The 26,122-nt window shown below is 42.2% G+C and overlaps 1 protein-coding gene across 2 annotated transcripts; it reads left to right on the top strand.

The window, feature by feature from the left end:
* Window positions 1-2,109: 2,109 nt before the first annotated feature.
* si:dkey-177p2.6 (uncharacterized protein LOC568712 homolog) lies at window positions 2,110-14,814 on the top strand. Of its 2 annotated transcripts, none has more exons than XM_038968333.1 (2): window positions 2,110-2,535; window positions 10,609-14,814. In XM_038968333.1, exons 1-2 carry the CDS (start codon window positions 2,393-2,395, stop codon window positions 11,282-11,284), a joined length of 819 nt encoding a protein of 272 aa, XP_038824261.1. In that variant the 5' UTR covers window positions 2,110-2,392; the 3' UTR covers window positions 11,285-14,814. The 2 variants fall into 2 exon arrangements, with proteins under 2 accessions (XP_038824261.1, XP_038824262.1); XM_038968334.1 differs by lacking the exon at window positions 2,110-2,535 and adding an exon at window positions 6,234-6,283.
* Window positions 14,815-26,122: the final 11,308 nt, after the last annotated feature.

Raw genomic sequence — 26,122 nt, 5'->3', positions numbered from 1 at the left:
TACAATAACATTTCTAAATCATACTTCTGGCATTTACATGAATCAGTCCAAGATTTTTCATGACTGTGCCATTAGGCCTATGCCTCGAATGAGGGCGTGACTTAAAACAAGAGTCAATGAGGATAAGGGCCGGCTCCAGGCATATAATGTTACTAGCTACAGTGACCAGATAGCTAGTTTGGTAAAGCATTTAGTGTTGTGTGGATTGTGCTGTACTTACCACCTCATTTATTTTATATTAAGTGTATGTGTCACTGCCTTGCTCAGTTAGCAAGCTAACATCTGCTAACTAATAAGCTATAATGCACATTATCAAACCTAATCCTTCTTCAAGCACAAAACTCCTTAGCTAGAGGTAAAAGATTTAAAGACTTGCTCTAGAAAAAAAAAGATGTACTGCAGCTTTAATGTTTCGTTAGAACAATTCGGGTGATGGGATTCATCCGGAAAACTGCCTTCTTGTTTCCTTTTTCTTGTCACTCCTGTCAGCTTCCCCAAGGGGAGGTTCATGCTCTCTTATTGGCTCAAAGTCAAGTTGTTGGCCACTCTTCTACTATGGTATATTGGCGATTGCACAATTTAATGTATTATAGGCAAATGAGGCAAATGGTGGACACCAAATACTTGAGAGCCGCACACACTTGGAGCTCAGATGCTAAAATGTAATGTCCAACGTTTCGACAGCCAAGCTGTCTTCATCAGGGTATGATCAAACACTGCGGTATGACTAGTTTATATAGTGTCAAAAGACACAGGTGTCTGTAATCGTGGCCAAGTGTGGCCTAATATCATTGGTTAATTATCAAATATTAAAATGGCATACAAAGAACAGCATACATAAAAAACAAATGGATAGCATACGATCATAGATTCATTTTAGACTACACAAGCTTACAAACAATTACAATGGCAAAGTCACAATAATCACAAGATCCTTTGATTTGAAGCCATTCTTGTGATTATTGTGACTTTGCCATTGTAATTGTTTAGGTAGGTGGCATCTGATTGTAGTTTTGGAGACTTTCTGACCCCAAGACCCAACTAACGTCTGCAATTCTCCAGTTGTGATCCTTGGAGATGTTTTGGCCACTCGAACCATCCTCCTCACTGTGCGTGGGGTCAATATACACACCCTCTTCCAGGACAGTTGTTAACATCTCCAGTTGCTTTAAACTTCTTTATTATTGTCCTGATAGTGGAAATGTGCATTTTCAACCATTGAGTTATTTTCTTATAGCCATTTCCTGATTTGCGCAGCTCAGCAACCTTTTGTCAAACATAATTTCTGTATTCATAGTGATGGATTACTTTGGGAACTTGGCCTGTGTGTCACCTCATATTTATACCCCAGTGAAACAGGAAATCATTGGTTACCGCTAATCACTCAGGTGAACTTAAAAACACAAAAATGTGAATGGGAATATACTTCAGTTAGATTTTACTCATAATAATTTATGGGGGTGCCAATAATTGTGGCACGTTTCGGAGAAATATTTATTTCACATGTATTTTTCCAATAATTTTACTTAAATTAAAGATTAGATTTTTGTGAATATTTTGAATGAAAGACCAAGAGGATAAACAACAAATGTTTTACACAGCCCGTTTTGCTCATATTTACCAAGGGTGACAATATTATTGGAGGACACCGTAGGTCTGGTTTGATGCTGAACAACGCTTTACACGATGTACTCCATTACCCATCACCCATCACCGCACCTTTTCCCTGGCCACTACTGGTTATGTGAGCATTTATTTCTTGTGGATTGCACCTGGCTAGGCTGCAGGATACTGTATTCTGGAAAAGTGAACATGATTCAACCTTAGCTTGACAAATACATTACACATTTTTCCTCAATCTTGCTCATCGTTCTATTTTGTGCCAAAAACGTAAATGCCATTTGAATCGTCTTTAGCTAGTACAGTACTTTCGTTCGGTCACGTTTCCAGTATGCGAGCGCAAGGCGGCTAATTAGAACGAGAAGGCAGGGGTGGGGGGGAAGTGTACTCTGCCAATCAGACGTAGTTACTAGGCGGGCCTGAAATTTCATTCGACCAATCAAGGTTCTCCCACCTGACGACCGTCAATCAGCTGAGCCTCTTTCGGGTAGGTTCTACAATGTTGTAGCCAAAGTTTTGAACGGTAGTTCTTCAGTTAGCTAATAGTTAGTTCGATGCCTGCAATAGAGGAGTTTGTCCAGGAATGGCTATACTTTTGGCAAGCATATTTCGACTTTCAAAGTCAGAGGATTTTATAATACGGCCTGTTAGCATAGCTAACAGTATATTTATTGCTAGCTAGATGTATTTTAGATCTTAGCAGCCTGTCTCAGTTTTCCTACTTTGCTGTGCCGAGAAATTGAACTAGATAGTTAGTACAACACAACATGATATGGGCCAACGTGATATTGTATCCTACGAGACGTCGGTGAGAAGAAAAAGCAGAATTCGAACTGCCTCAACAATGTGTCGTGTGGATGTGGAGTGTGCCGTGAAAGGACCTGAACAACATGGAAATGCCATCCCTTCGTCAAGGTAATATACTTTATCCAATCAATATAATTGACTTGGTTTAGTACACCGTTTGTTGATGTTTGTTATAAAAAATAAACTCAGTTTAACTCTGCCACAAACTTCATTACTAACCTAGCTAACGTTAGCATTGCTAGCTAGCCACTTGTCTTTAGGCAAGTTATCCTGCTACTGTGTACTTCCTCTCATTTTCCTCCACAATAAGACACAACTTTAAATATATGATTTAGACATGCCAAGTAAATATCGTATCTATACCTGAAACATTAGTCGAGTAACTAAACTAGCTAAATTCACTAACAGTAGCTAGCTAACTAACCACATTTTTGTCGACCATAGGTAACTAACGTTAGCGCGAGCTGTATCGGTAACCAAAACGAACATTATTGTTTGAATCGATAACTGGCAGCAGAATTGCTAGCCTCTGTTACTATAAGTTGAGCGACTTCCTAGTTATGTTAAATCGGTTAATGTATTTGCCATTATGTAACGGGGACAAGGCGATTGTTGCGTTTTCACAACTAACGTTAACGTTAGTTCACGGAGTTCGTGTGCGCTGCTGTGTAATGTGGGATCAACTTGGCTAGCTAGTTAACTGGGGTAGCGCCAGCAAGCAACGTTGGCCGACACATCTGAGATGTGGAGTTATCTAGCTAGCACGAGCCACTTCAACAATGGTTTTGCACTTCTGCCTGCTGGTGCATCATGTAGTTATGTCTGACACTTGCAGATAATCGTAGCCAATATGTTTTATTAACCATGCAATTTGATTTGGCGGAATGTTATTTAGGTTTCTGCCCTACACTATGTTGTGTCTGACTTGAAGCAAGAGGTGTGACAGTAGCCGGACAGAATATATCTTATTTAGCGAAGATGCAGCATTATGCAGAAAAGCCTCTACAGTTGTTCACACATGACTTGTGCACACATGCATGTCAGTAATATGAGGTCTCATGCTGTACTAGTGAAGTGGCCTTTCTGAAATGAGGCTATACAATTAATGGATTTTGTTTTTGCTCTATTTCGACACTCAGAATCTGTGAGCATCTTCATGTGCCATGAGTGTCCTTAATGATGTGTAAAACCAAGCAATTATCAACGACTTTTGACAATACTATTTGTTACATCTTCTCCAGCTTATTTACTAGGAGGAGAGTAATGCCTCAAATGTGTGTGATTTCCTCGTACACTTCAGAATGTAGGTAGGATGTTGCAGTGTTAGTTCCCCCTCGACTGGATCTACATGCTCAACCCCAATGAAATCAGTAGGTGAGGACTTCTCCGTGTCTGGAAGAGTGACTAATCTGTTACCTAATGAACGTGACTCATTTTGTCAGGGTGGTTCCGCCACCCAGTGACAAATCTGTCCATATAAAGACTTCCGCCGGAGCGGTCTGTCCGCTTAACTGTTCATTACTCTGATCCTACTCTGCTTATCAATGATTGTCTCCGCCTCCTCTTCCCCTCCCAGGCCATTATCCCCGCTGCACTTCCTCGTTTCTATTCTTTCTCCTCCCACTTTTGCCCACAGCCTACCCCTCCTCGCTCTCTCCTGGCCATATATCTGTTGCCTCCAGTGCTGAGAGAGAGGGGGAGTGAGTGTGTAGAATCGTGACTTCACTCATGTGCCACCGACGCAGGGAAGTCCATAGAGTGGGCAGAAAAGAGGCAAGAGACGCTGTTCTCCGTTTACAATTGGCTGACTGGTCCGTTGTTGCGTCAAGTTACAACCATTCCACATTTTCTGACGGATATTCCATATTTTAACTCAATCTTATGTCCTCCAATTTATTATCTTATTGAAAACTATTGAGTTGGCTCACATGGCTGGGTTTTCCTACTCCACATTTTTTCTTGTGTGAAAGTACCATAAAGCTTGGGACAGTCGTGCCCATGGCACATGATTCCCATGCCTGGGTAGCATTCCGGCCTCTACAGCCCCTACTCGTCTCCCCCGCATTTCACAAATTTACCTAAATGAAAAACAAAGTATTTAAGGAGAGTGGAACTGTCAGTAGTGTATCAACTCCCTGGCAAAAACGTATCAAATCTTTAGTCACTGTTACTAGCCGACTACCACCCAGTACTCAACCTTAGACTGCTTCCCTATCTATGTACATAGTCATTGAACACTGGTCACTTTAATAATGTTTACATACTGTGTTTTACTCACTTCATATATGTATATACTGTATTCTAGTCATGGCTCATCTAACTACTGCTATACACACTTTTTATATTCAAATACTGTCCATAATGTCTATACACACCATTATATACATTTATATTCTGGACTCTGACATTGCTTGTTCTAATATTTCTGTTAATTTGTTTCTTTTTGGGATTTACGTGTTAGGTATTACTGGAGCTAGGAACTTAAGCGTTTCTCTTTACCCGCGATAACTGAAAAATACACAGTCTACGAGACCAATAAAATTGGATTTGATTTAGTCGATAGTTTACCTGTCCACACTGAATCTTTTGAATCTTTTCTTCAACAGCCAGCGTCTACAACAGTGTTTCCAATTCTCATCCTGGGGACCCCAGGGGGTGCTTGTTTTGGTTTTTGCACTGGTACTTCACAGCTGACTCAACTAATCATCAAGCTTTGATAACTTGAATCAGCTGTGTGCTGCTAGGGCAACAGCCAAAACATGCACCCCTTGGGGTCCCCAGGACAGAGTTTGGGGGAAACGCTGGTCTACAAGGTCCTAGTTTCTGCCGAGTCCCCAACAACCGGAACATCCGGTTTTCAGGGGAAATGGAAAGAGCCTGTGATGCGACTTCCTCTTTCGGATGTTAAACATGGCGAAACTCCATCTTAACTCCTCCTCCACATTTACTGGATTGGTTGAACCGTGCAGAAGAGAACCTCCCCAGACATTTTTATTTTCTTGTCAATACCAGTATGTAGGGGATCTACACTGAACAAAAGTATAAACGCAACATGTAAAGTGTTGGTCCTATGTTTCATGAGCTGAAATAAAATATCCCTGAAGTTTTTCATGTGTACAAAAAGCTTATTTCTCTCAAATTGTGCACACATTTGTTTTCTTCCCAGTTAGTGAGCATTTCTGCTTTGCCAAGCGTGCAATTGACAGGCTGACTGCAGGAATGTCCATCGGAATTGTTGCCAGAGAATCAAATTTTAATTTCTCTATCATAAGCCGCCTCCAATGTTTTAGATAATTTGGCAGTATGTCCAACCGGTTTCACAACCACAGACAACGTGTGGTCAAGCGGTTTGCTGATATCAGCATTGTGAAGAGTGCCCCGTGGTGGGGTTATGGTATGGGCATGCATAAGCTACGGATGATGAACAATTTGTGTTTTATCAATGTCAATTTGAGTGCACAGATACCGTGACAAGACCTTGAGGCCCATTGTCGTGCCATTAATCCGCCGCTATCCCTTCATATTTCAGTGTGATAATGCACGGGCCCGTCGCAAGGATTTGTACACAATTCCTGGAAGCTGAAAATGTCAGTTCTTCCATGACCTGCATACTTACAGACATGTCACCCATTGAGCATGTTTGGGGTGCTCTGGATCGACGTGTACGACAAGTGTTCCAGTTCCCGCCAATATCCAGCAACTTCTTACAGCCATTGAAGAGGAGTGGAACAACATTCCACAGGCCACAATCAACTAACTGCCTGATCAACTCTATGCGAAGGAAATGTCGTGCTGCATGAGGCAAACGGTGGTCACGTCAGATACTGACTAGTTTTCTGATCCATGCCCCTTTAAGGTACTGTATCTGTGACCAACAGATATCTGTATTCCCAGTCATGTGAAATCCATAGATTAGGACCTAATGAATTTATTTCAATTAACCAATTTCCTTGTATGAACTGTAAAATCATTGAAATTGTTCCATGTTGTGTTATTTTTTTTTCAGTGTAGTTTCAGGTTTTTATGCCTGCTACGTTAGGTTAACAATGTCCAGAACACAGTCAGCACAGGAGCAAAAAATAATAATCTGAAAGAAGCATTTGGCCAAAGTCTGCAATGGAATAAAATGAAGGACTCAGAGTAGGGGTGTCAAACTCATTCCATGGTTTTTAGTTTTTCCTTTCAATTAGGACTTAGACAACCAGGTGAGGGGAGTTCCTTACTGATTCATCAATAAAGTACAAGGGAGGCGTAAACCTGCAGACAGTCGTCCCTCTGTGCAATGAGTGTACGAATGGTTTAGAGGATATCCTTTGTCCCGTTATTTTCACAACGCTGAACTGTGAAGGGTTTACTTGAAATTCCCTGATGCTGCACTGCCAATATCTCTGCTTCAACAGTCCTCTCTGAATCTAGGCCTATGCATCATTTGTGCACAATCCGGTCTAGTCTCGGTCTCTAGCTCTGGCCTCTCATCCGGTACTGTTGCCATGGTAAGTAGGCTGTGGTGAAACTGGCTTTATACAGAGGCCCTGTATAAAGAATAGCTCACTGCTTACATATGAGGGGCACAGCTAGCTATTGCTCTGCTCATAGTCTAACGCTTCGAACACACCGACTGCGTCATTGCATCACTGCTGCATAACATTTTGCGCAGCTAGGCAACTATACTGATGCAGGTACCTTTTGCAAATGGTCGCATGCGGTTGGACACATGGAGGAGAGAATCATTTTCGCAGTATCCTCAAAACCGTGTCTTTTTGACACAACTGCTGACAGCTACAGGGACATAAACACAAAAAATGCTGCTTGGAGACAAGTGTCCACGATAGTAGGATTGCCAGGTCAGTTTAGTAGTGAGCTTGTGCTAGATGTGGCTAGTTAGCGTTAGCTAGCTAACCTAGCCAATGAGGTGTGTGTGAAAGAAATAGTCATACCACCTTCCTCAAGGTTGGTCTCATTGTTGAAAGAGCCTACTCTGCCTATCTTGACTATTTATTATTGCATTTCGCTCCAAAACTGCATTTTGGAGGGAAATTATATTATACGCTCTCACAATTAATTTGAGGATGTCATCGAATAAATAATATACTTGGCAAATAAATAAATAAAAAATGTAAAGAAATTATGCAATCAAACTGTTTTTATGTAATCCCAAATTTTTACTGAATGTGTGCAAAAAAAAAATCTACATTCATATTTTGCTACTTTCTGTCAAGTCCACTCATACAATTTGATGCATACGTTCGATTTATCGAACGTATGCACCACACAGAACGCACTGCAACTGCCTCTGCAACGCAATGCTGCAAGGCAAATGCAGCGTTCCATTGGAAATGAATGTACTTCTGGTGTATCGAAACGCAATGACGCAGTCGGTGTGTTCGAAGCGTTAGCTACAGGTTTTAATCTGCAAATGAAAATCTACGTTACAAACATGTTGTGCTAGGGAATTTTAATGGAATAAGTTTGCTTTTCAAATTTGATTTCATGTGTTGGAACAAGTTAGCGATCCAGTTAACATCGCATTTATCACCCAGGAGCTTGGGTGTAATCCATACTGGGATGCTGCCTTTCTCACTCTTGTTTTCACTGCCCAATTAATTAAATCCTGTGATTTTTGCAGAGACATCATTGATAGGATTTGATGGACTCATTCCATTTATATACTTTTTTTGCTGCCAGACACAGGCTGCAGACTTCAGTTTCACCAGCCAATGTTTACAGTGTAGCCAATGTTTACAGTGTAGCCTATGTCTTTCAGATACCTCAAAAGCACAGAGCTATAATCCATTCTTCAGCCTATGACTGTTTTGTGAACACCTAGCATATAGGGCAGGTTTGTAAGGAGCACTGCTCTTTGTGGTGGCGTATGCAGTTATGTAACCACTGGCCTCAGACGTGTAATTGGACCACTGCCTCCACACACAAACGTTGAAGCAACACTGCACAGTACAGCACCCTGAAGGTGGAAAATTATACGTTTAGATTAGAAGACGGCAGTACATAAAATGTATTTGAATACCAGCTATTCATTTGTTACTCATCTTTTATGTTCACTAGAACTTTACTTTATTAAAAAGAGCATACTTATGTTGTGCAATGGCATTCCTTGCCACACTATCCTCAGTCATTCATTCCCATTGCTGCTGCCTCTGCTGTAGAGGAGACCAGTGTGCACTGGGACCTGCGGAGGCTGCATGCAACCAGACATCCAAGTGATGGATCAGTTGTGAATGCAGAACCGCCTACAGCACGGAGTAGGCTGCTACAGCCCGGCTTCCTGTCGACGCCCCCTCAGCGCAAACACCACACACTGATTGGAAGAGAGGCGGTGCTCCAGGAACAGGGAGAGCTCATCATATTGGCTGCATGCTGTGATCAAGGAATCACTGCAGAGGTAGCTCCTGTAATAGCTGATGTAATTATTATACAGTGTACACAGACAGTAGGAGATACGGCAAATCAAAAGGTTCATCCAGTGTTTTACTTCTGCCATTTACCCAACCTATGAATGTGTGTGGTGATTCTGCTCATTGTGCAAATAGAGAGTGAAAGGAGATGTGATCTGGACCGCTCAGTCAGCCAGTGCTCTGTCCTCAGACATGCTCTTGGGCTGACACTCAGGCAGGATAGATGGATATGGATCGCCATGGTGACTAGCAAGTCTAGTACCGTACTCCAAACACTGCCTCATTCCCCCTGAGACGAGCGGGCCATGTGACCTACGTGCAGCGCTAACTAGCGCCACAGCTCTCCCGTTCATGCTGCAGCAACCACTGACAGCCAACAGGGTTTTCCCCTCTTCCCTGTGGGATGGACATGGTTTCAGCAAATATACAGTGCATTCGTAAAGTATTCAGACCCCCTTTTCCACATTTGGTTCCGTTACAGCCTTATTCTAAAATATATTAAATTATCTACACACAATGATGACAGTTAGGAAAGCTAAGGCTAGCTTTTTCAAGCAGAAATTTGCATCCTGTAGCACAAATTTAAAAAAAAGTTCTGGGACACAAGTCCATGGAGAATAATACATGTGCGCCAAGCTTGTAGCATTATACCCAAGAAGAATCGAGGCTGTAATCGCTGCCAAAGGTTCAACAAAGTACTGAGTAAAGGGTCTGAATACTTATGTAAATGTGATATTTCAGTTTATTTTATTTTTATACATTTGTAAACATTTCTAAAAAACTGTTTTTACTTTGTCAATATGGGGTATTGTGTGTAGATTGAGGGGGGGAAGCACTATTTAATCAATTTTAGAATAAGGCAGTACTTAACAAAGTGGAAGTCAAGGGGTCTGATTACTTTCAGATATAGAATCGGCATATGCTAACGTGAGTAGATCAAATTGAAAACAATGGTCGCAGTCTCCAGTTCTTTTTGTTGTATGAAAAATAATATATTCAAACACTACAAAACACACACAAACATCAATGACATCACATCTGTTCAGACCCACATGCGCACAATCCCATCTCCAGCGCCTGCATCACTCTGCCACATGGCCTCAATTTGCACCATTTTGTTTCCATCACCCGCACACTTTGAACATTTTAGATAAAGCATTTGACCTTTCCGTTATCAAAAATTGAGGATTGGTTTGATTTTCCAGTTTTAAGTGTTTTTTCCATAGTTGATTTAAGAGAAGTATTGTCAAACCCATCGGGTATCTCACCCTCATGCTATTTCTTGAAATATGCAGACAGACGGATTAAAAGTTCTTTGACATTGTAATAGTTCTGACAGACAACTTTATAACTCCGCCCTTAACTTTTGGACTTTATAGCATTCCCAGGCGGCATGGATTATTGAGTCATTGTTAGTTTTACATTTGACATGCTGTTGTACTGTAGAATTTGATTTCTTTTTAAATTTGAGTTCATACTGGATTAAGTGTACATTTTCATTAACTGTAATTTTGTTAGGTAAAACAATAACTAAGTGGACTAGACTGTAACCAAAGATGGTGGATAAATAAAGATGTCCCACTCAAGCCAAAGACCATTGGGGAAAAAATTGTCACAATTCCAGTCTGCTTAAGAGGTGGCTCTCCCGTAGGCATCATTGCATTAGCAGCTGGGTCTGTTCTGCTTAGTTTAATTGTTCCTGAAGCAGGAAAAAGGGAGCGCTTCCTCACCTCTGGTCTAACATCCTTTATTCCTTTTCCCTCTACAGGTACATGGTGGGCCGTGGGGTGAAACGTAAGCTTAGTGACTGTGAGGATCAGATGCTGGACCTGCCCTACCCCCAGCAGAGGCAGCTGGTGCTGGACCTGTGCCTGGATAAACTCCAGAGTTGCCAGCGCCGAGCTGAACCCAGCCTGCACCGCTCGGTGTTGCTGGCTAACACTCTGCGCCAGATTCAACGGGAGATGAGGCAGGAGGGAGGCCCGCATCCTGAGTCCTCCCCTCCAGCCCCCGCCACACCGCGCCACTCCCCGGATCTGCCGCCCGTGCCCTCGGACCGTCCCTCCACCCCAGTGGCCGCGCTCTCATCCTCACTGCTGTGTGACGACGCACAGTCAACCTGCACAGAGCTCCCCAAGGGACCGGGGTCGGAGGACGGCGGCAAGTCGCCGGATCTGATGTTTGGATCCTTTGAAATAACCAACTCCACCAGCTACTTGACGGACCTGCAGCTGGATGACATTTTTGAGGACATTGATACATCTATGTACGACCCGTCAGACTTCTCTGTTCTGGCCTGCCCGCCTCCCAGAGGGAGCAGCGGAGCCTCCTTGGGGAATGACTATAACCTCAAGGCATTCTCCACCTGCACCACCTCCAGCAGCACTCTGCAGATGTGTCTCAACGACCTCGACCACATCATGGAGATCCTGGTGCGCTCTTGACTGATTGGCGCCACGTCGTAGTCACAACTGCCCAGCATTTTATGAGCTGGGGGTGGGAAGAATGACTTGATTTTTTTTATGTCTCTATTTTCATACAAAGAACTTGTTATATTTATACAAAAAGACTGATGGATACCTGCCTGATACACTTCTACTGTATGATAATGCACATTTTTGGTGGCCCGCTGAGGTCATCTTCTTTCCTATAGCAAGATGAAATTAATATGCAGGGACTTAAAGCAAGAAACACAAGTATTACCATTGAGACATATTTATACTGGATTGTTATTCACCAGTGCATTCTTCGCGGGGGGAGGAATGACAACCTGTGGAACAAGGTGATGAAATGAACATTGGGGGTGGATTCCATTAAGTATTTCTGGAGCATTACAATAATTTATCAAGAATTAATATGAGATAGGACTTATTCAATACTCACTACCTCTCTCTAAAACTAAGAGCTCTGTCTCACTATTCAAAGAGATTCATGAACTCGCCGCTTCACTAATTTTGTATTTCGATTGGTCTTGTTCCTTTAACATAGAAAACTGGTGATTGTCAATAATGCAGATTTTTAACACCAGAAAGAATGCCTTCCTGCCGATATGAATCACAAAACATAGCTGATAATTCCATGTTACACTGATGCCTTGTCCATCCATTTTGGTCATTTTAATCAGATGGTAGCGGACAACAAAATAATCAGCACTAGATTTTGATGAATATTTGTTTTGAGAATCTTGAGGATATTGCGTTGATTACTTGGAATGATCTGTGTGTTTTTGTTAGACTCTAGAATAGAAAATGCATGCATTTCAGCATTTAGTGGTTTGTCTCATTGAAGAACTGTACAATTTGAGTGCTATGTATTCTTTTTCTCCACTAACGGTTGTAAGAAAGAAAAATGCAGATGCCGTCGTATCCCTCTAAAGAACATAGTGCCTATAACGGAGGATGAAGACTGGTGATGGTGGAACTGCCCACCGTGGACCCGCACATGGACACTAGCCTATGAAAAGGTGACAACCTGTGAGTTATTTCTCTAAGTAATTTATTTTTGATGTGATACTCAGTCCTGAAAAGAAGCCATTCTGCCAGGTGTGGGCACATCTGCTTTTAACCCTTCACACTCCCCTCGCCAAAGACTGACACTGCAAAAAAGAAGACCTTGGATGTCGGTGCCTCGTGCTATGGTCAAGACTACGGTGTCCTAATGTTGAGTGAAACCGTCAGCCATCCGGTAGAATCCTCATCCAACATTTTGTTCTCTTGGAATCGCCTTTTCTCTTACAACAGACTGCAGGGTTGGACTCTACTCCCAAGAAAATGCAAGTCATGGATACTGATGTAGGATCTTAATTTGATCTCTCTGTTTCAGGATAACTTTCCTGCAAATTGTATTTGGGGCTTAAAAAGGCTTATGAAGTTTAATTTCCACTTTGGAATTTCAGACTTGATTTTCCCTTAAGTATCAACCCCTACAAAAATGTCCATGAATTATAATTCACATTTCTTGTTGACGCAGGATTATTTTGCTGCTGTCGCAAATTACGATCCTACATGTGTAGGTAGTGAAAGGAGTTGCGTAACAAAAGGGATGCCAGCTAGAGCCATTCCAAAAGTTACAGGATGCCATAACTCTTAAGACGCTGATGGGACATCCCCACTAACTTTTAGCTCCTTCTGTCTAAGGGTCATACCTGTGCTGAGGGACTGTCCTGCATTGCTTGCAGGCTGTTTTCCCCCCGAGACTGGAGGGGGAGGGGCAGTAGCTCATCATGTGGAGACCCTTGCTTGTGGAAAAGGCTACACAGTTTCACAACAGCTGGTATGTGTGTGTCTGTATGCCAAGCTCTGTCCCCCAAAAGGGGCCCTCTTTTTCTGTCAGCCAATAAGAATGCTGAGGGAGGGGCTTTGTCAGCCTGTATGAAAGTGAATAACAAATGTAAGCAGCTAGATGCAGTTCCTTTTCTCACTGTGGTATGTGTCCTCTTCCTTGGCTCTTTTCACTGTTTATAACCAAGGGTTTGCACAATTTGACAACTTCTGTTGTCTGTTAGTTCAACACCGTGTATCCACAATTTATCATGAATCATATGACTAAAACGGAATTATCTTGTGTCTGCATTGATCCACATATTCTGAAATAGGCTGATTTTTAGATGAGAGATTGGGACACAGGCTCCCGGACTCTGTGGTGAAGCTCTCAAAGTAAACAAGTCCCTGGTGTTGCTGCTCTGCCGTTGACACACAGACCCCTCCCGTCCTTCCAAAACCCCAGCACGACTGCACACAGACCCCACCCTATGGACGGACTCGGCCTACCCTGAACATATGGTACAATAAAACCAAGGAGGCTTATTTATCACACCATCTGCATTCTTCAGTGTGCCCTCACTGCTGAGAGCTGTGCATCAAATGAGTTGAGAATTTCTAAGCTTTGTAAGCTTTTTTTCTTGTACATATTTGTATTTATACTTTTTCCTGTGTGATTGTTTATTTTGATGACCGCATTGGCATAATATATTGCATTTATTTAAGTAACTGGTCTGGGGGTTTTGTAGCAGAGTTCAGGACCCATTTTATTTTCATCGAAGCGGTAATATTGTGAAAACATGTCTGTAAATATTTGTTGCGGATCATGAAGAGATTGATATTTTAGATGCAACTGGGCCTACCTTTCGTGTCTACGATGGGATTCTAACAAAGTCTAGATGAAGATTACTATGGATCAGGCAGTTGTAAAACTGGCAGCTTTTCACACTGTTTTCAGCCTGCAGACACTTTGCGAAGTTTAACCAAAATATGAAATTGGCAGTACAAGTGGTACATGTACGTTTGTATAACCAATCAATATCCCTGGATTGAGCAATGGAATAGGCTAACGTGATGGCCTGTCTAATATTCTGGCCAGTCTGGTTCTTAGAAGATGTTTTGGAGATTTTTACCAAACGTGAAAGGACTGCAATCCCACTTTCACTCGGCAGACTCCTTAATTTTAAGCATTCAGACCGTTAGTTAAGTGTGGAAAGGAGTAAATAAAGATCTGTTATAGCACATCTTTAAGTAGCCTAAGTGTTCCATTTACTTTTTTCATGTCTTCTCTGCAGTTTGCAAGGAGTTGCACTCTGTAGGGTGTTGACAAACCAATGTGAACTAATACTGATGTAGTTCTCTGTTCTTTATCAAATGTCACAAAGATCTATTTGTTAGAAAGGACTTTTTAATACTGAGAGGTCGACAAACACTTCACTTGGAATGGTCTTACTAGAGTTGGAGCATTACAGAATGGACGAGGTGGAGTCCATCTTTGGGGTTTTTACCACCTGTGTGAGTGACCCTTCTGGAGTAAAGTTATTTTCAAAAACATTCTACTGAAAACCAGAATGCTTCGGGATTATCACTTTTGTCCCAAGTGCAATATGAGTGTTTGTTAGTGATCTATATTTAGTAGAAATGTCTAACATTTGTTTTTATACTCTATGCAATACTATAGCAATTCAGTAAGTGAATAAAATGCAAAAGAGGAATGTCTTGGATTTCTTCATTTTTGTCCATATTAGTGCAGTGCAATAGTTGGCTCTTATCACTTGTGTTATGATCAGCTTTTTTTTATCAGGAAAAATACAAAAGATAATGGAACAGGAGTTTCCTGGCATCATTAGGCCAGCCAGAACAGCAGGGGAAAAACAAGACTTGTCAGTGACTGACTGCCTGCCCCCTTGTGGTCAGATCTAAATCAAATATGAAACCAGGAGTAGTGTTTTCCTCATCAGACAAGCACTGAGAAAAGAAGGGAATAGTATTATTGTATTGTAATGGTTGTAAAGCATCTTGGCAGATATAAAGCCAATATTTGCGAGGATGCCAAAGGTCTAGTTCCTTTTTCATGATGCTGATCCATCTGGGGCTCCAGAGTGGCGCAGCTAAGACACTGCATCTCAGTGCTAGAGGTGTCACTACAGACCCTGGTTCGATTCCAGGCTGTATCGCAACTGGCCGTGATTGGGAGTTCCATAGGGCTGTGCACAATTGGCTCAGCATCGTTAGGGGTTGGAAGTCTTTGTAAATAAGAATTTGTTATTAATTGACTTGCCTAGTTAAATAAAATATATCTGCATCTTATCTCTTGATATGTAAGACCCACCACACAACCTTAATCAGTTTTCCCAAAATTAAGTATGAAAGCCAATCCTACATTGCAGATTCTGTGGAATATGCTGATGGACAGGAAAGGCATCAAAATGACTTGAACACATTTCTATGGTGGCTCTCTCACCCTGTGCAGAGGAAGCCCTCAGAGGTAGTAACCATGGTTGACTGTTAAGGGGAAAAACTGCATCTGGATTAAGCCTCCCCTCAGACTGTGTACACCCTGGGGTGCCACTGAGGAAGTTTCCTGTTTGTAGTCAGCATTTGCAAATGCAGCATTTTCTTACAGATTCAGATTTCCTTTCAAATTCTGGTGCATCATATTGCACTCTCCCAAAAATTGGGAGATATAGGTATGAACCCCTGCTGGCTAATCCAGATTTTGGTGTGAAAATTTGAAGTTGCATATTGTGAGTTTGGCAAAGGACTTGGCACACTGCAAAAATACAGACAAAATATAATACCTGTGCCCTCTGTTTTCATCAAGACCCAGTAAGTCACTAAACAAGTTTGTCCATGTGGAATTACCACAGGTTAACATGAATCAAGTTCCTCTGAGTGACTCCATAAGGGAACCATTTTAGGTTCTCTGAAGAACCCTTTGCAGAAGGTTGAACCTAGAACTTCTACGGAGGAGGGTTTTTCCTAAAACCGTTTATGAACGTAACACAATTTCGCTTAGGGCCCCCAAAAGGCTAGGGCTGGTTCTGACTGCATGTGTGGGTAAGCAGAGCCACCGCAGCCCCTCATGAGTTCAGATATCTTTTGTGGTCTGCCTGTTTAAAGGCAGCCTCAGACTCCTTTCTATTGTACTCTCTGCTCAATGATATCACAGAAAATACTAATTTGAAATGAATAAATATTAGCAAAGATATCAAATGTCAGTATGGTAAATGTACAATTATTAATTAAGGGAATGCCAGATAGATACAGGAACAAATATTTTCCAATATAGGGGAAATTTAAAACATTCTCACACCTATCTTTTTAAACTTATCAGATTACTCAAACTCCTGTTAAAGTTTAAACACTGAGGTAAACACTAATGCTCAGGCAGTATTTAAAAGAAAGGAAATGACAATAAAAAGGAATATTCAAATAGGTTCTATGTACAAGCCTTATATAAAAAAACGACAAAGAACTTTGGTCTCCCAAAAAGGTTTCTTCAGATCAAAAGAGTTCTTGGTAGAACCCTATACCTCAGCAAATAAACCTTTTTTCTGAGTGTAGGGAAGTCCAAGGTAGCATAGAGCATAATTGCACTCAACATTCAATCTCTTGCATACACAACACATAACACACACATTATTAATGTAAAGTCATGTGGTGCTGTTAGCCACCTGGAGAATGCAAACGCATCCTGAGGATGAGGGGAATATTCTGTTCTGTTCTTTGCCAATGCTATTGCACCCACGTGCCGTTAATTTCAAAAGCACCCACAAAGCAAGGCTCTCCGAGAATCATCGTGGTGACTCGTGTTTCATTACTACCACAGACAATTACATATAACCCCACAGCACAGCCTAGTGGACAAAATGCAAACATGCAGAGCTTGAATTACAAAACATTCCACACTGTGCAACTCCAAAACCTAAAAATATCCCACATGTGCTGCTTTACAAAAGACAGGATGAATTCCATGTTGAAAATGGTTACTCATAGTCCACACAACACATCAAGATTAAAAAGAATACAAAGAGAATAAAAAGCTTCTTTCGCCAGGAAAATATATGCATCTTAAGGTATTCCAACTACAGCTTGGTATTTCTACTAAATGTTTCCCTGCTCAAGTGAAATAAGCAATACTGTGCTCACAGTGAAGCAATCACAGTGTTTTGGCTCTGTACTCCAGTAGTTTACATATGAGATCAGATGATGAATATGAGGAAAAAGTACAAAATGTCAGCTTTTATTTGAAGTTATTAAAATGGCTTTGAAGGTTTTAGGGAACCAAAACTTTTTGATGACAGGCTGACAGATGTCGCTTGTTGGTAGGGTGTGTCCTGTTGCATTGATTGAGCATGCTTAGAAGAGGTGATAATGTTAACCTACTAAACTCAGCAAAAAAAGAAACGTCCTCTCACTGTCAACTGCATTTATTTTCAGCAAACTTAACATGTGTAAATATTTGTATGAACATAACAAGATTCAACAACTGAGACATAAACTGAACAAGTTCCACAGACATGTGACTAACAGAAAGGGATTAATGTGTCCCTGAACAAATGCGGGGAGGGGGGGTCAAAATCAAAAGTAACAGTCAGTATCTGGTGTGGCCACCAGCTGCATTAAGTACTGCAGTGCATCTCCTACTCATGGACTGCACCAAATTTGCCAGTTCTTGCTGTGAGATGTTACCCCACTCTTCCACCAAGGCACCTGCAAGTTCCCGGACATTTCTGGGGGGAATGGCCCTAGCCTTCACCCTCCGATCCCAGACGTGCTCAATGGGATTGAGATCCGGGCTCTTTGCTGGCCATGGCAGAACACTGACATTCCTGTCTTGCAGGAAATCATGCACAGAACGAGCAGTATGGCTGGTGGCATTGTCATGCTGGAGTGTCATGTAAGGATGAGCCTGCAGGAAGGGTACTACATGAGGGAGGAGGATGTCTTCCCTGTAACGCACAGCGTTGAGATTGCCTGCAATGACAAGCTCAGTCCGATGATGCTGTGATACACCGCCCCAGACCATGACGGACCCTCCACCTCCAAATCGATCCCGCCCCAGAGTACAGGCCTCGGTGTAACACTCATTCCTTCGACGATAAACACAAATCCGACCATCACCCCTGGTGAGACAAAACCGCGACTCGTCAGTGAAGAGTACTTTTGCCAGTCCTGTCTGGTCCAGCGACGGTGGGTTTGTGCCCATAGGCGACGTTGTTGCCAGTGATGTCTGGTGACGACCTGTCTTACAACAGGCCTACAAGCCCTCAGTCCAGCCTCTCTCAGCCTATTGCGGACAGTCTGAGCACTGATGGAGGGATTGTGCGTTCCTGGTGTAACTCTTGCAGTTGTTGTTGCCATCCTGTACCTGTCCCGCAGTTGTGATGTTCGGATGTACCGATCCTGTGCAGGTGCTGTTACACGTGGTCTGCCACTGCGAAGACAATCAGCTGTCCGTCCTGTATCCCTGTAGCGTTGTCTTAGGCGTCTCACAGTACGGACATTGCAATTTATTACCCTGGCCACATCTGCAGTCCTCATGCCTCCTTGCAGCATGCCTAAGGCACATTCACGCAGATGAGCAGGGATCCTGGGCATCTTTCTTTTGGTGTTTTTCTAAGTCAGTAGAAAGGCCTCTTTAGTGTCCTAAGTTTTCATAACTGTGTCCTTAATTGCCTACTGTCTGTAAGCTGTTAGTGTCTTAATGTTCATTAATTGTTTATGGTTCATTGAACAAGCATGGGAAACAGTGTTTAAACCCTTTACAATGAAGATCTGTGAAGTTATTTGGATTTTTACAAATTATCTTTGAAAGACAGGGTCCTGAAAAAGGGACGTTTCTTTTTTTTATGTGGTGACTAAAGGTGTCGTCAGCCAGGTCAACTGGGTGAGGATTCCAATGGGTTGGGAGCAATCAACCAATAACCAGAGCATTGTCTTTTTCTTCAAATTACGTTGCCTATGTTAAGTAAATGGCTTTAAGCTATATCACCGCCATCTAGTGGCTACAATGAAAAAATATCAGGACTCCAGCACTGCATGTGGTGGTAAACCACCAATATTAGCTTTACGTTTTTTTTCAAACACAAAAGAAAAAGAAAATTGACTACTTTGAAATGGAGATAGGATCAATAGAGTGGTGAGGAGGAGCTCCATGTTATATTAATAAAGTCAGATTTAATCAACAAATATGATAGTCAGTTAAAAAAATGGTAAGGGATACAAGACTGTGTACATATCTGGCTGTTTTGGCAAAATCACAACATATCCCATCGAGCCAAGCAGGGAGAGGCTGCCCGTTGTCACAGTTCCAATCAGAAACATACAGGTCTACCCTATGCTAGAGGATCTCAAAACAGAACTTGGATCTGCGTTAAGTAGCAATGATATCCTTCGCCACTACCGTAATACTTCAGATATCTCTAACCAGTCATAATTATTCAACAAAACCATAAAACAATAAATCATTTTCAATTTATTTCCAGATCATTTCTTAGTTACATGAATGTATAACAAGCAAAGGAGTTTTGAAGTTGAAGGTCTTTATGACGTTTGACAATGAGGACAAAAACAAAACTGAACAAAAATATAAACTCAACATTTTCAGCAATTTCAAAGATTTTACTGAGTTACAGTTCATAGAAGGAAATCAGTCAATTGAAATAAATTCATTAAGCCCTAATCTATGGATTTCACATGACTGGGCACAAAAGGGCTTTATTACAGACAGAAATACTCACTTGACCACGCGAACATGACCAAAGACATGACTGAAACAGTAACCAACTTTGTTCCGATTCATGTATACAGCGGATATCACTGGAGGCTGCTGAGGGGAGGACGGCTCACAATAATGGCTGGAATGGAGTGAATGGAATGGTATCAAATACCGGTACATGTTTAATACCATTCAATTCCCTCCATTACGGCCGTTATTATGAGCCGTCCTCCCCTCAGCAGCCTCCACTGGTGGATATGAATGTGATATTTGAGTCAATTCAATTCAAGGGGCTTTATTGGCATGGGAAACATATGTTAACATTGCCAAAGCAAGTGAAGTAGATAATATACAAAAGTGAAATAAACAATAAAAATTAACAGTAAACATTACACTCACAGAAGTTCCAAAAGAATAAAGACATTACAAATGTCATATTATGGATATACTGTATACAGTGTTGTAACGATGTGCAAATGGTTAAAGTACAAAAGGGAAAATAAATAAACATAAATATGAGTTGTATTTACAATGGTGTTTGTTCTTCACTGGTTGCCCTTTTCTTGTGGCAACAGGTCACAAATCTTGCTGCTGTGATGGCACACTGTGGTATTTCTACTGGGTGAAATGGGAGTTTATCAAAATCGGGTTTGTTTTGAAATTCTTTGTGAATCTTTGTAATCTGAAGGAAATATGTGTCTCTAATATGGTCATACATTTGGCACGAGGTTAGGAAGTGCAGCTCAGTTTCCACCTCATTTTGTGGGCAGTGTGCACATAGCCTGTCTTCTCTTGAGAGCCATGTCTGCCTACGGCGGCCTTTCTCAATAGCAAGGCTATGCTCACTGAGTCTGTACATAGTCAAAGCTTTCCTTAAGTTTGGGTCAGTCACAGTGGTCAGGTATTCTGCCACTGTGTACTCTCTGTTTAGGGCAAAATGGCATTCTAGTATGCTCTGTTTTTTTGTTAATTCTTTCCAATGTGTCAAGTAATTATATTTTTGTTTTCTCATGATTTGGTTGGATCTAATTGTGTTGCTGTCCTGGGGCTCTGTGGGGTCTGTTTGTGAACAAAGCCCCAGGACCAGCTTGCTTAGGGGGCTCTTCTCCAGGTTCATCTCTCTGTAGGTGATGGCTTTGTTTTGGAAGGTTTGGGAATTGCTTCCTTTTAGGTGGTTGTAGAATTTAACGGCTCTTTTCTGGATTTTGATCATTAGCCGGTATGGGCCTAATTCTGCTCTGCATACATTATTTGGTGTTTTATGTTGTACACAGAAGATATTTTTGCAGAATTCTGCATGCAGAGTCTCAATTTGGTGTTTGTCACATTTTGTGAATTCTTGGTTGGTGAGCGGTCCCCAGACCTTAAAACTATAAAGGGCATTGGGTTCTATAACTGATTCAAGTATTTTTTGCCAGATCATAATTGGTATGTTGAATTTTCTGTTCTTTCTGATGGCATAGAATGCCTTCTTGCCTTGTCTCTCAGATCGTTCACAGCTTTGTGGAAGTTACCTGTGGCGCTGATGTTTAGGCCGAGGTATGTATCGTTTTTTGTGTGCTCTATATGTTGACGCATATCCCACGGTAGTTATTGGGGTCAAATTTGTCTCCACTTTTGTAGTTCCAAATATTGTGTTAAGATGCCAGATCTAAGGATGATGTTAAGAGAGAGTTTTAGAGAGAGTTTTAGTATAGCCAATTGGAATTTGTTGTCTGTATATTTGATCATTTCATTGAGGATAGCATCAACACCACAGGCCTTTTGGGGTTGGAGGGTTTTTATTTGTCCTGTAGTTCATTCATGGTAATTGGAGAATCTAGTGGGTTCTGGTAGTCTTTAATAGTTGATTCTCAGATTTGTATTTGATAATGTATATGTTTTTGCTGTTTGTTCTTTGTTATAGACCCAAAAAGATTGGAGAAGTGGTTTACCCAAACATCTCCATTTTGGATAGATAATTCTTCATGTTGTTTGTTTAGTGCTTTCCAATTTTCCCAGAAGTGGTTAGAGTCTATGGATTATTCAATTACATTGAGCTGATTTCTGACGTGCAGTTCCTTCTTTTTCCGTAGTGTATTTCTGTTTTGTTTTAGTGACTCACCATAGTGAAGGCATAGACTCAGGTTTTCTGGGTCTCTATATTTTTGGTTGAACAGGTTTCTCAATTTCTTTCTTAGGTTTTTGTATTCTTCATCAAACCAATTGTCATTGTTGTTCATTGTCTTTGGTTTTCTGTTAGAAATTTTTAGATTTGATAGGGAAGCTGAGAGGTCAAATATACTGTTAAGATTTTCTACTGCCAAGTTTACACCTTCACTATTACAGTGGAACCTTTTGTCCAGGAAGTTGTCTAAAAGGGATTGAATTTGTTGTTGCCTAATTGTGTTTTGGTAGGTTTCCATACTACATTCCTTCCATCTATAGCATTTCTTAATATTACTCAGTTCCTTTGGCTTTGATGCCTCATGATTGAGTTCTGTTACAAGTAGACTGTGATTTTACTGTGATCTGATAGTGGTGTCAGTGGGCTGACTGCGACCTCTCTGAGAGACTCTGGGTTGAGGTCAATGATAAAGTAGTCTACAGTCAATAGATGAGCTATAGGTGTACCTACCATAGGAGTCCCCTCGAAGCCTACCAATGACTATGTACATACCCAGCGTGCGACAGAGCTGCAGGAGTTGTGACCCATTTTGTTGGTTATGTTGTCATAGTTGTGCCTAGGGGGGCATATGGGGGAGGGAATGCTGTCACCTCCAGGCAGGTGTTTGTCCCCCTGTGTGCTGAGGGTGTCAGGTTTTTGTCCAGTTCTGGCATTTAGGTCGCCACAGACTAGTACATGTCCCTGGGCCTGGAAATGATTGATATTCCTGTCTTCATTAAAGCTGTCTTCATTGAAGTATGTGGATTCTAGTGGGGGGGGATATATGTATCACACAGGAAGACATTTTTCTCTGTTAAGATCATTTCCTTTTGAATTTCTAGTCAAATGTAAAATGTTCTTGTTTTGATGAATTTAATAGAGTGAGTTAGATCTGGTCTATACCAAATTAGTATACCCCGAGTCCCTTCCATGTTTCACACCTGGTAGTTTTGTGGATGGGACTACCAGCTCTCTGTAATCTAGAGGGCAACCAGTGGGTCCGTCTCCTCTGTACCATGTTTCTTGTAGGATGACAATGTCTGTATTTCCGATTTCTTTGATGAAGTCCAGGTTCCTGCTCTTTAGGCCAAAGGCAGATGACCTCAGGCCTTGGATATTCCAGGATGAGATAGATGAAGGCTTTGTGTTCCATAAAGTGTCCAATGTTGTTGGTTGTGTGGTTTGGCCTCAGGCAAGTAAGTGTGAGCAGAGCCTGCTGAGCATCTGGTACATTCCATTGGCTTGGGCTAGTGTAAGAGTGGGGGTTGGGCCTGTTTGCCCGCTCACGGCCTGGGCGTATGTGTGACTTCCATATTGAGGCCCTATTTGCGGGAGTGGGGGACATGGGGTGGGCAGGAGGGGCATAGGTCTGATCTGAGGGGGCCTAAATGGGGTGTGGGCATGGTTGACTTGGGGGGGTGTTGATTGGTTGGGTCCTCTATGTGTAGGTCCAGGGGAGGGTCCCGCAAGTCTGGGAGAGTGTCTCGCTGGTCTGGGCAGGGTGTCTAATGATCTGTTGCTCCTGTGTGAAGTGTTGGGGCTGCGTTTGAGAGCGATTTCTTTTAGGGTCCGGGCGAAGATGGGCACTGCTGCCTGGTATAGGTGGACCTGGTCGTAAAGTCCAGGGTGGAGTGGTGGGCCAGGAAAACATTTGGTTTTGAGGCACAGTCACGGGAAATACTTGGGTTTACCCGCTGTATGGTAGCAGGGTGGAAGTATTTTCGTAGTAGCAGGGTGGAGATAACCACTTGTGCGTTGGGGAAAGTAGAAGAAGCTTTTTCAATCACTCCCTTGAGTGCTGTGGCCACCCTTTCCTGCTGTGTTCTCAGGTTGTTTGTGCCTGTGTGTATTATTATGTGGCTAGGTGACCCTAGTTGGTCCTCAGACAGAAGGTCTAGGTCGCGCTGGGTGTTTGGACACCAGAGTTTAGACACTGTGTTTGGGAAAAAGTTTTTTTTCTTGTATATATTTCCCGTTTGAGTCCATGAGGAGTACAATCTGTGTCTTGTGTATGTCCTCAGTGGGTGTGGGGGATGTCAGGAGGGATATCAGGGGGGGGTGCTCAGAGGGGGTGACATCCCCTGGGCTTGGGGTTCTTAATTTGTCCTTTCCGTTGTGATTTTGATGCTATGGTCAGGAGTGGACTGTTCTGCCATGGTGTCTAGACTTTTGTCTGGAGCTGAGGTGGGCTGTTCTGCTGGCTTCTCTGTGGGGGTTGCCACCTCTCTAGTAGGTTGTTCTCTGTCACACGCCATCCCCCTCACCCTCTCCTCCAGTCTGATCCTCTCCTCTAGTGCTCTGTTCTTCTCCTGCTCCTGCTCTTTCTCCTGTAGATGTTGTCTCACTACAGTCCAGAGTACAGATATGTCTCTCTCCACCTCCAGCTTTAGTTAAAGGGCATGTTGTTGTGCTGGACTGTTGTCTGGGTCTGTGCTGAGTGAAGTTTAATCACCTGCTGTTCCAGCTCCACCTGTCTTACCTCCAGCTGGGTGAATTCATCCTTCATTTCAATGAGGGAGTAGTACTCTGTGCTGGGAGGTTGACTTTCCGCTTGGGGTTGCTCGCCTGTGGGGTTATATAATGAAGATGTCTGGTCTGACCTGCTCGGGGTGGGGGTATCTTTCTCAAGGGAGAGCTTCTCCTGCTGGGCTAATTCTTTGATTAGGCGAAAGTCCAGCTGAAACTGTTTGGGGTTGCCTGGACCAATAACAGAGGGGTAGTGTGTTAATATAGCACTGTGCCATGCCAGGGGATGGTCTGTGTGGAAGATTAAGTTGCTTATGTTCCCATTTTTATAACAGTCAGCAAAAAGTGTCTCTTGATTTTCCATAAGTAGCCTGTTTGATTCTCCTGCAATTGTTGGGTTAAGGGCTCTGACTCCTCTCACTTGACACGTCAGTGCTAATTGAAGTTGTATCTCCTTTTCCTAGCAAGCTTGTTAGTCCAACTCAGCATTCAGTCCTCATAATGTAAAATATATCATTGTAATGTATTTTTCTTCTTGGCTTTTGAATATAAAATATGGCTTCAGACTAAACATTACTCACTCACTTCCAGATTGGATGGTGTTTTCTGTTTGTTTACGAGAGCATTTGCTGTACAGTTTGGGCCTTCCAGGTAATTCCGTAATTCCGTTGATCTGAGCCTTGCTGTTGGAAAACCGAGTGTCCCGGCTTTCGTCTACAGTCTGTTGCTTTCGCCTTGCCACTCAAACGCGCCCAATGTCTTCTGTCAGATGGGCGGAAAATCTGTATTGCTCCAGCAGGTGGTGTTTTTTCGTTGTTTCGCCCACCAAGCAAGTTTTTGTGTCGAGGCAAATGAGTGTCAAATGTATGGCTTATTTGCTATGTGAGGTTTACTTGATCGAATAGAAGTTTCGTAAATCATAAATTTTTATGTGTGTGCTGTAATAAATACCATTTAAAATAACACAAGCATATTGCTATTACATTGTTATAACTAACTTCTTTCTAAGCAGGGTTTCTCACACACTTATAAACAGATACAGAGACAGACACACACACACCCAAGGACAGAGGGCTGACGTAAACCTTTCATAAACACTGATAAGGAAAGGCTTTGATCAAAAGAGTGCTTGGGTCCGCATTTCACGAAATAATGAGACACACACACATAACCAAGGACAGAGGGCTGACTACGCACACACAAAATCTCCTGCTTAGCTGAACATTTGATAACAAAGAACTTTTGCTATAAGACTCAGAAGGATGACGCCCAGCTCATCAGGACCAATCTGAGAAGACAACAACCTGTCCAGAACCAACCAGAGGACAAGAACTTCCAGACTCAACCTACTTTCTATCTTTGTATAAAATGTCTATGCACTCTGTTATCTGGGCTTCTTTCGGATAGTTCCATTTGAGCTTGATGAAAGGGTCCGTGCACGCTATTTCAGATATCTTTACCTCTGAATAAATTGCTTTTATTTAAACCTCATCCACCCTGTCCAGAGTCTCTACTTCGTCTCAGTTCTCCAGTAAACTTGTGATATCAACAAATTGGTAGCAGAGGATGGTTTTCTTCTCTGAATTCGGTCCATAAAAAGTTGATAGAGAAAAGAGACAAGTGAGAGACGGATCAGAGAGACGGGTGACCTGAAAAGGAGCTGCCGGGGATTCATCTCACCTCAGGA

This window comes from Salvelinus namaycush, chromosome 29, assembly GCF_016432855.1.
Source record: "Salvelinus namaycush isolate Seneca chromosome 29, SaNama_1.0, whole genome shotgun sequence".
NCBI classification, from domain to species: domain Eukaryota; kingdom Metazoa; phylum Chordata; class Actinopteri; order Salmoniformes; family Salmonidae; genus Salvelinus; species Salvelinus namaycush.
This window is presented reverse-complemented; position numbering and strand designations above follow the sequence as displayed.

Coding starts and splice junctions, on each gene's coding strand:
- si:dkey-177p2.6 (XM_038968333.1), top strand. CDS start 2,393: ATGGGCCAACGTGATATTGTATCCTACGAGACGTCGGTGAGAAGAAAA. Junction 2,536..10,608: donor AATGCCATCCCTTCGTCAAG/GTAATATACTTT, acceptor TTCCCTCTACAG/GTACATGGTGGGCCGTGGGG.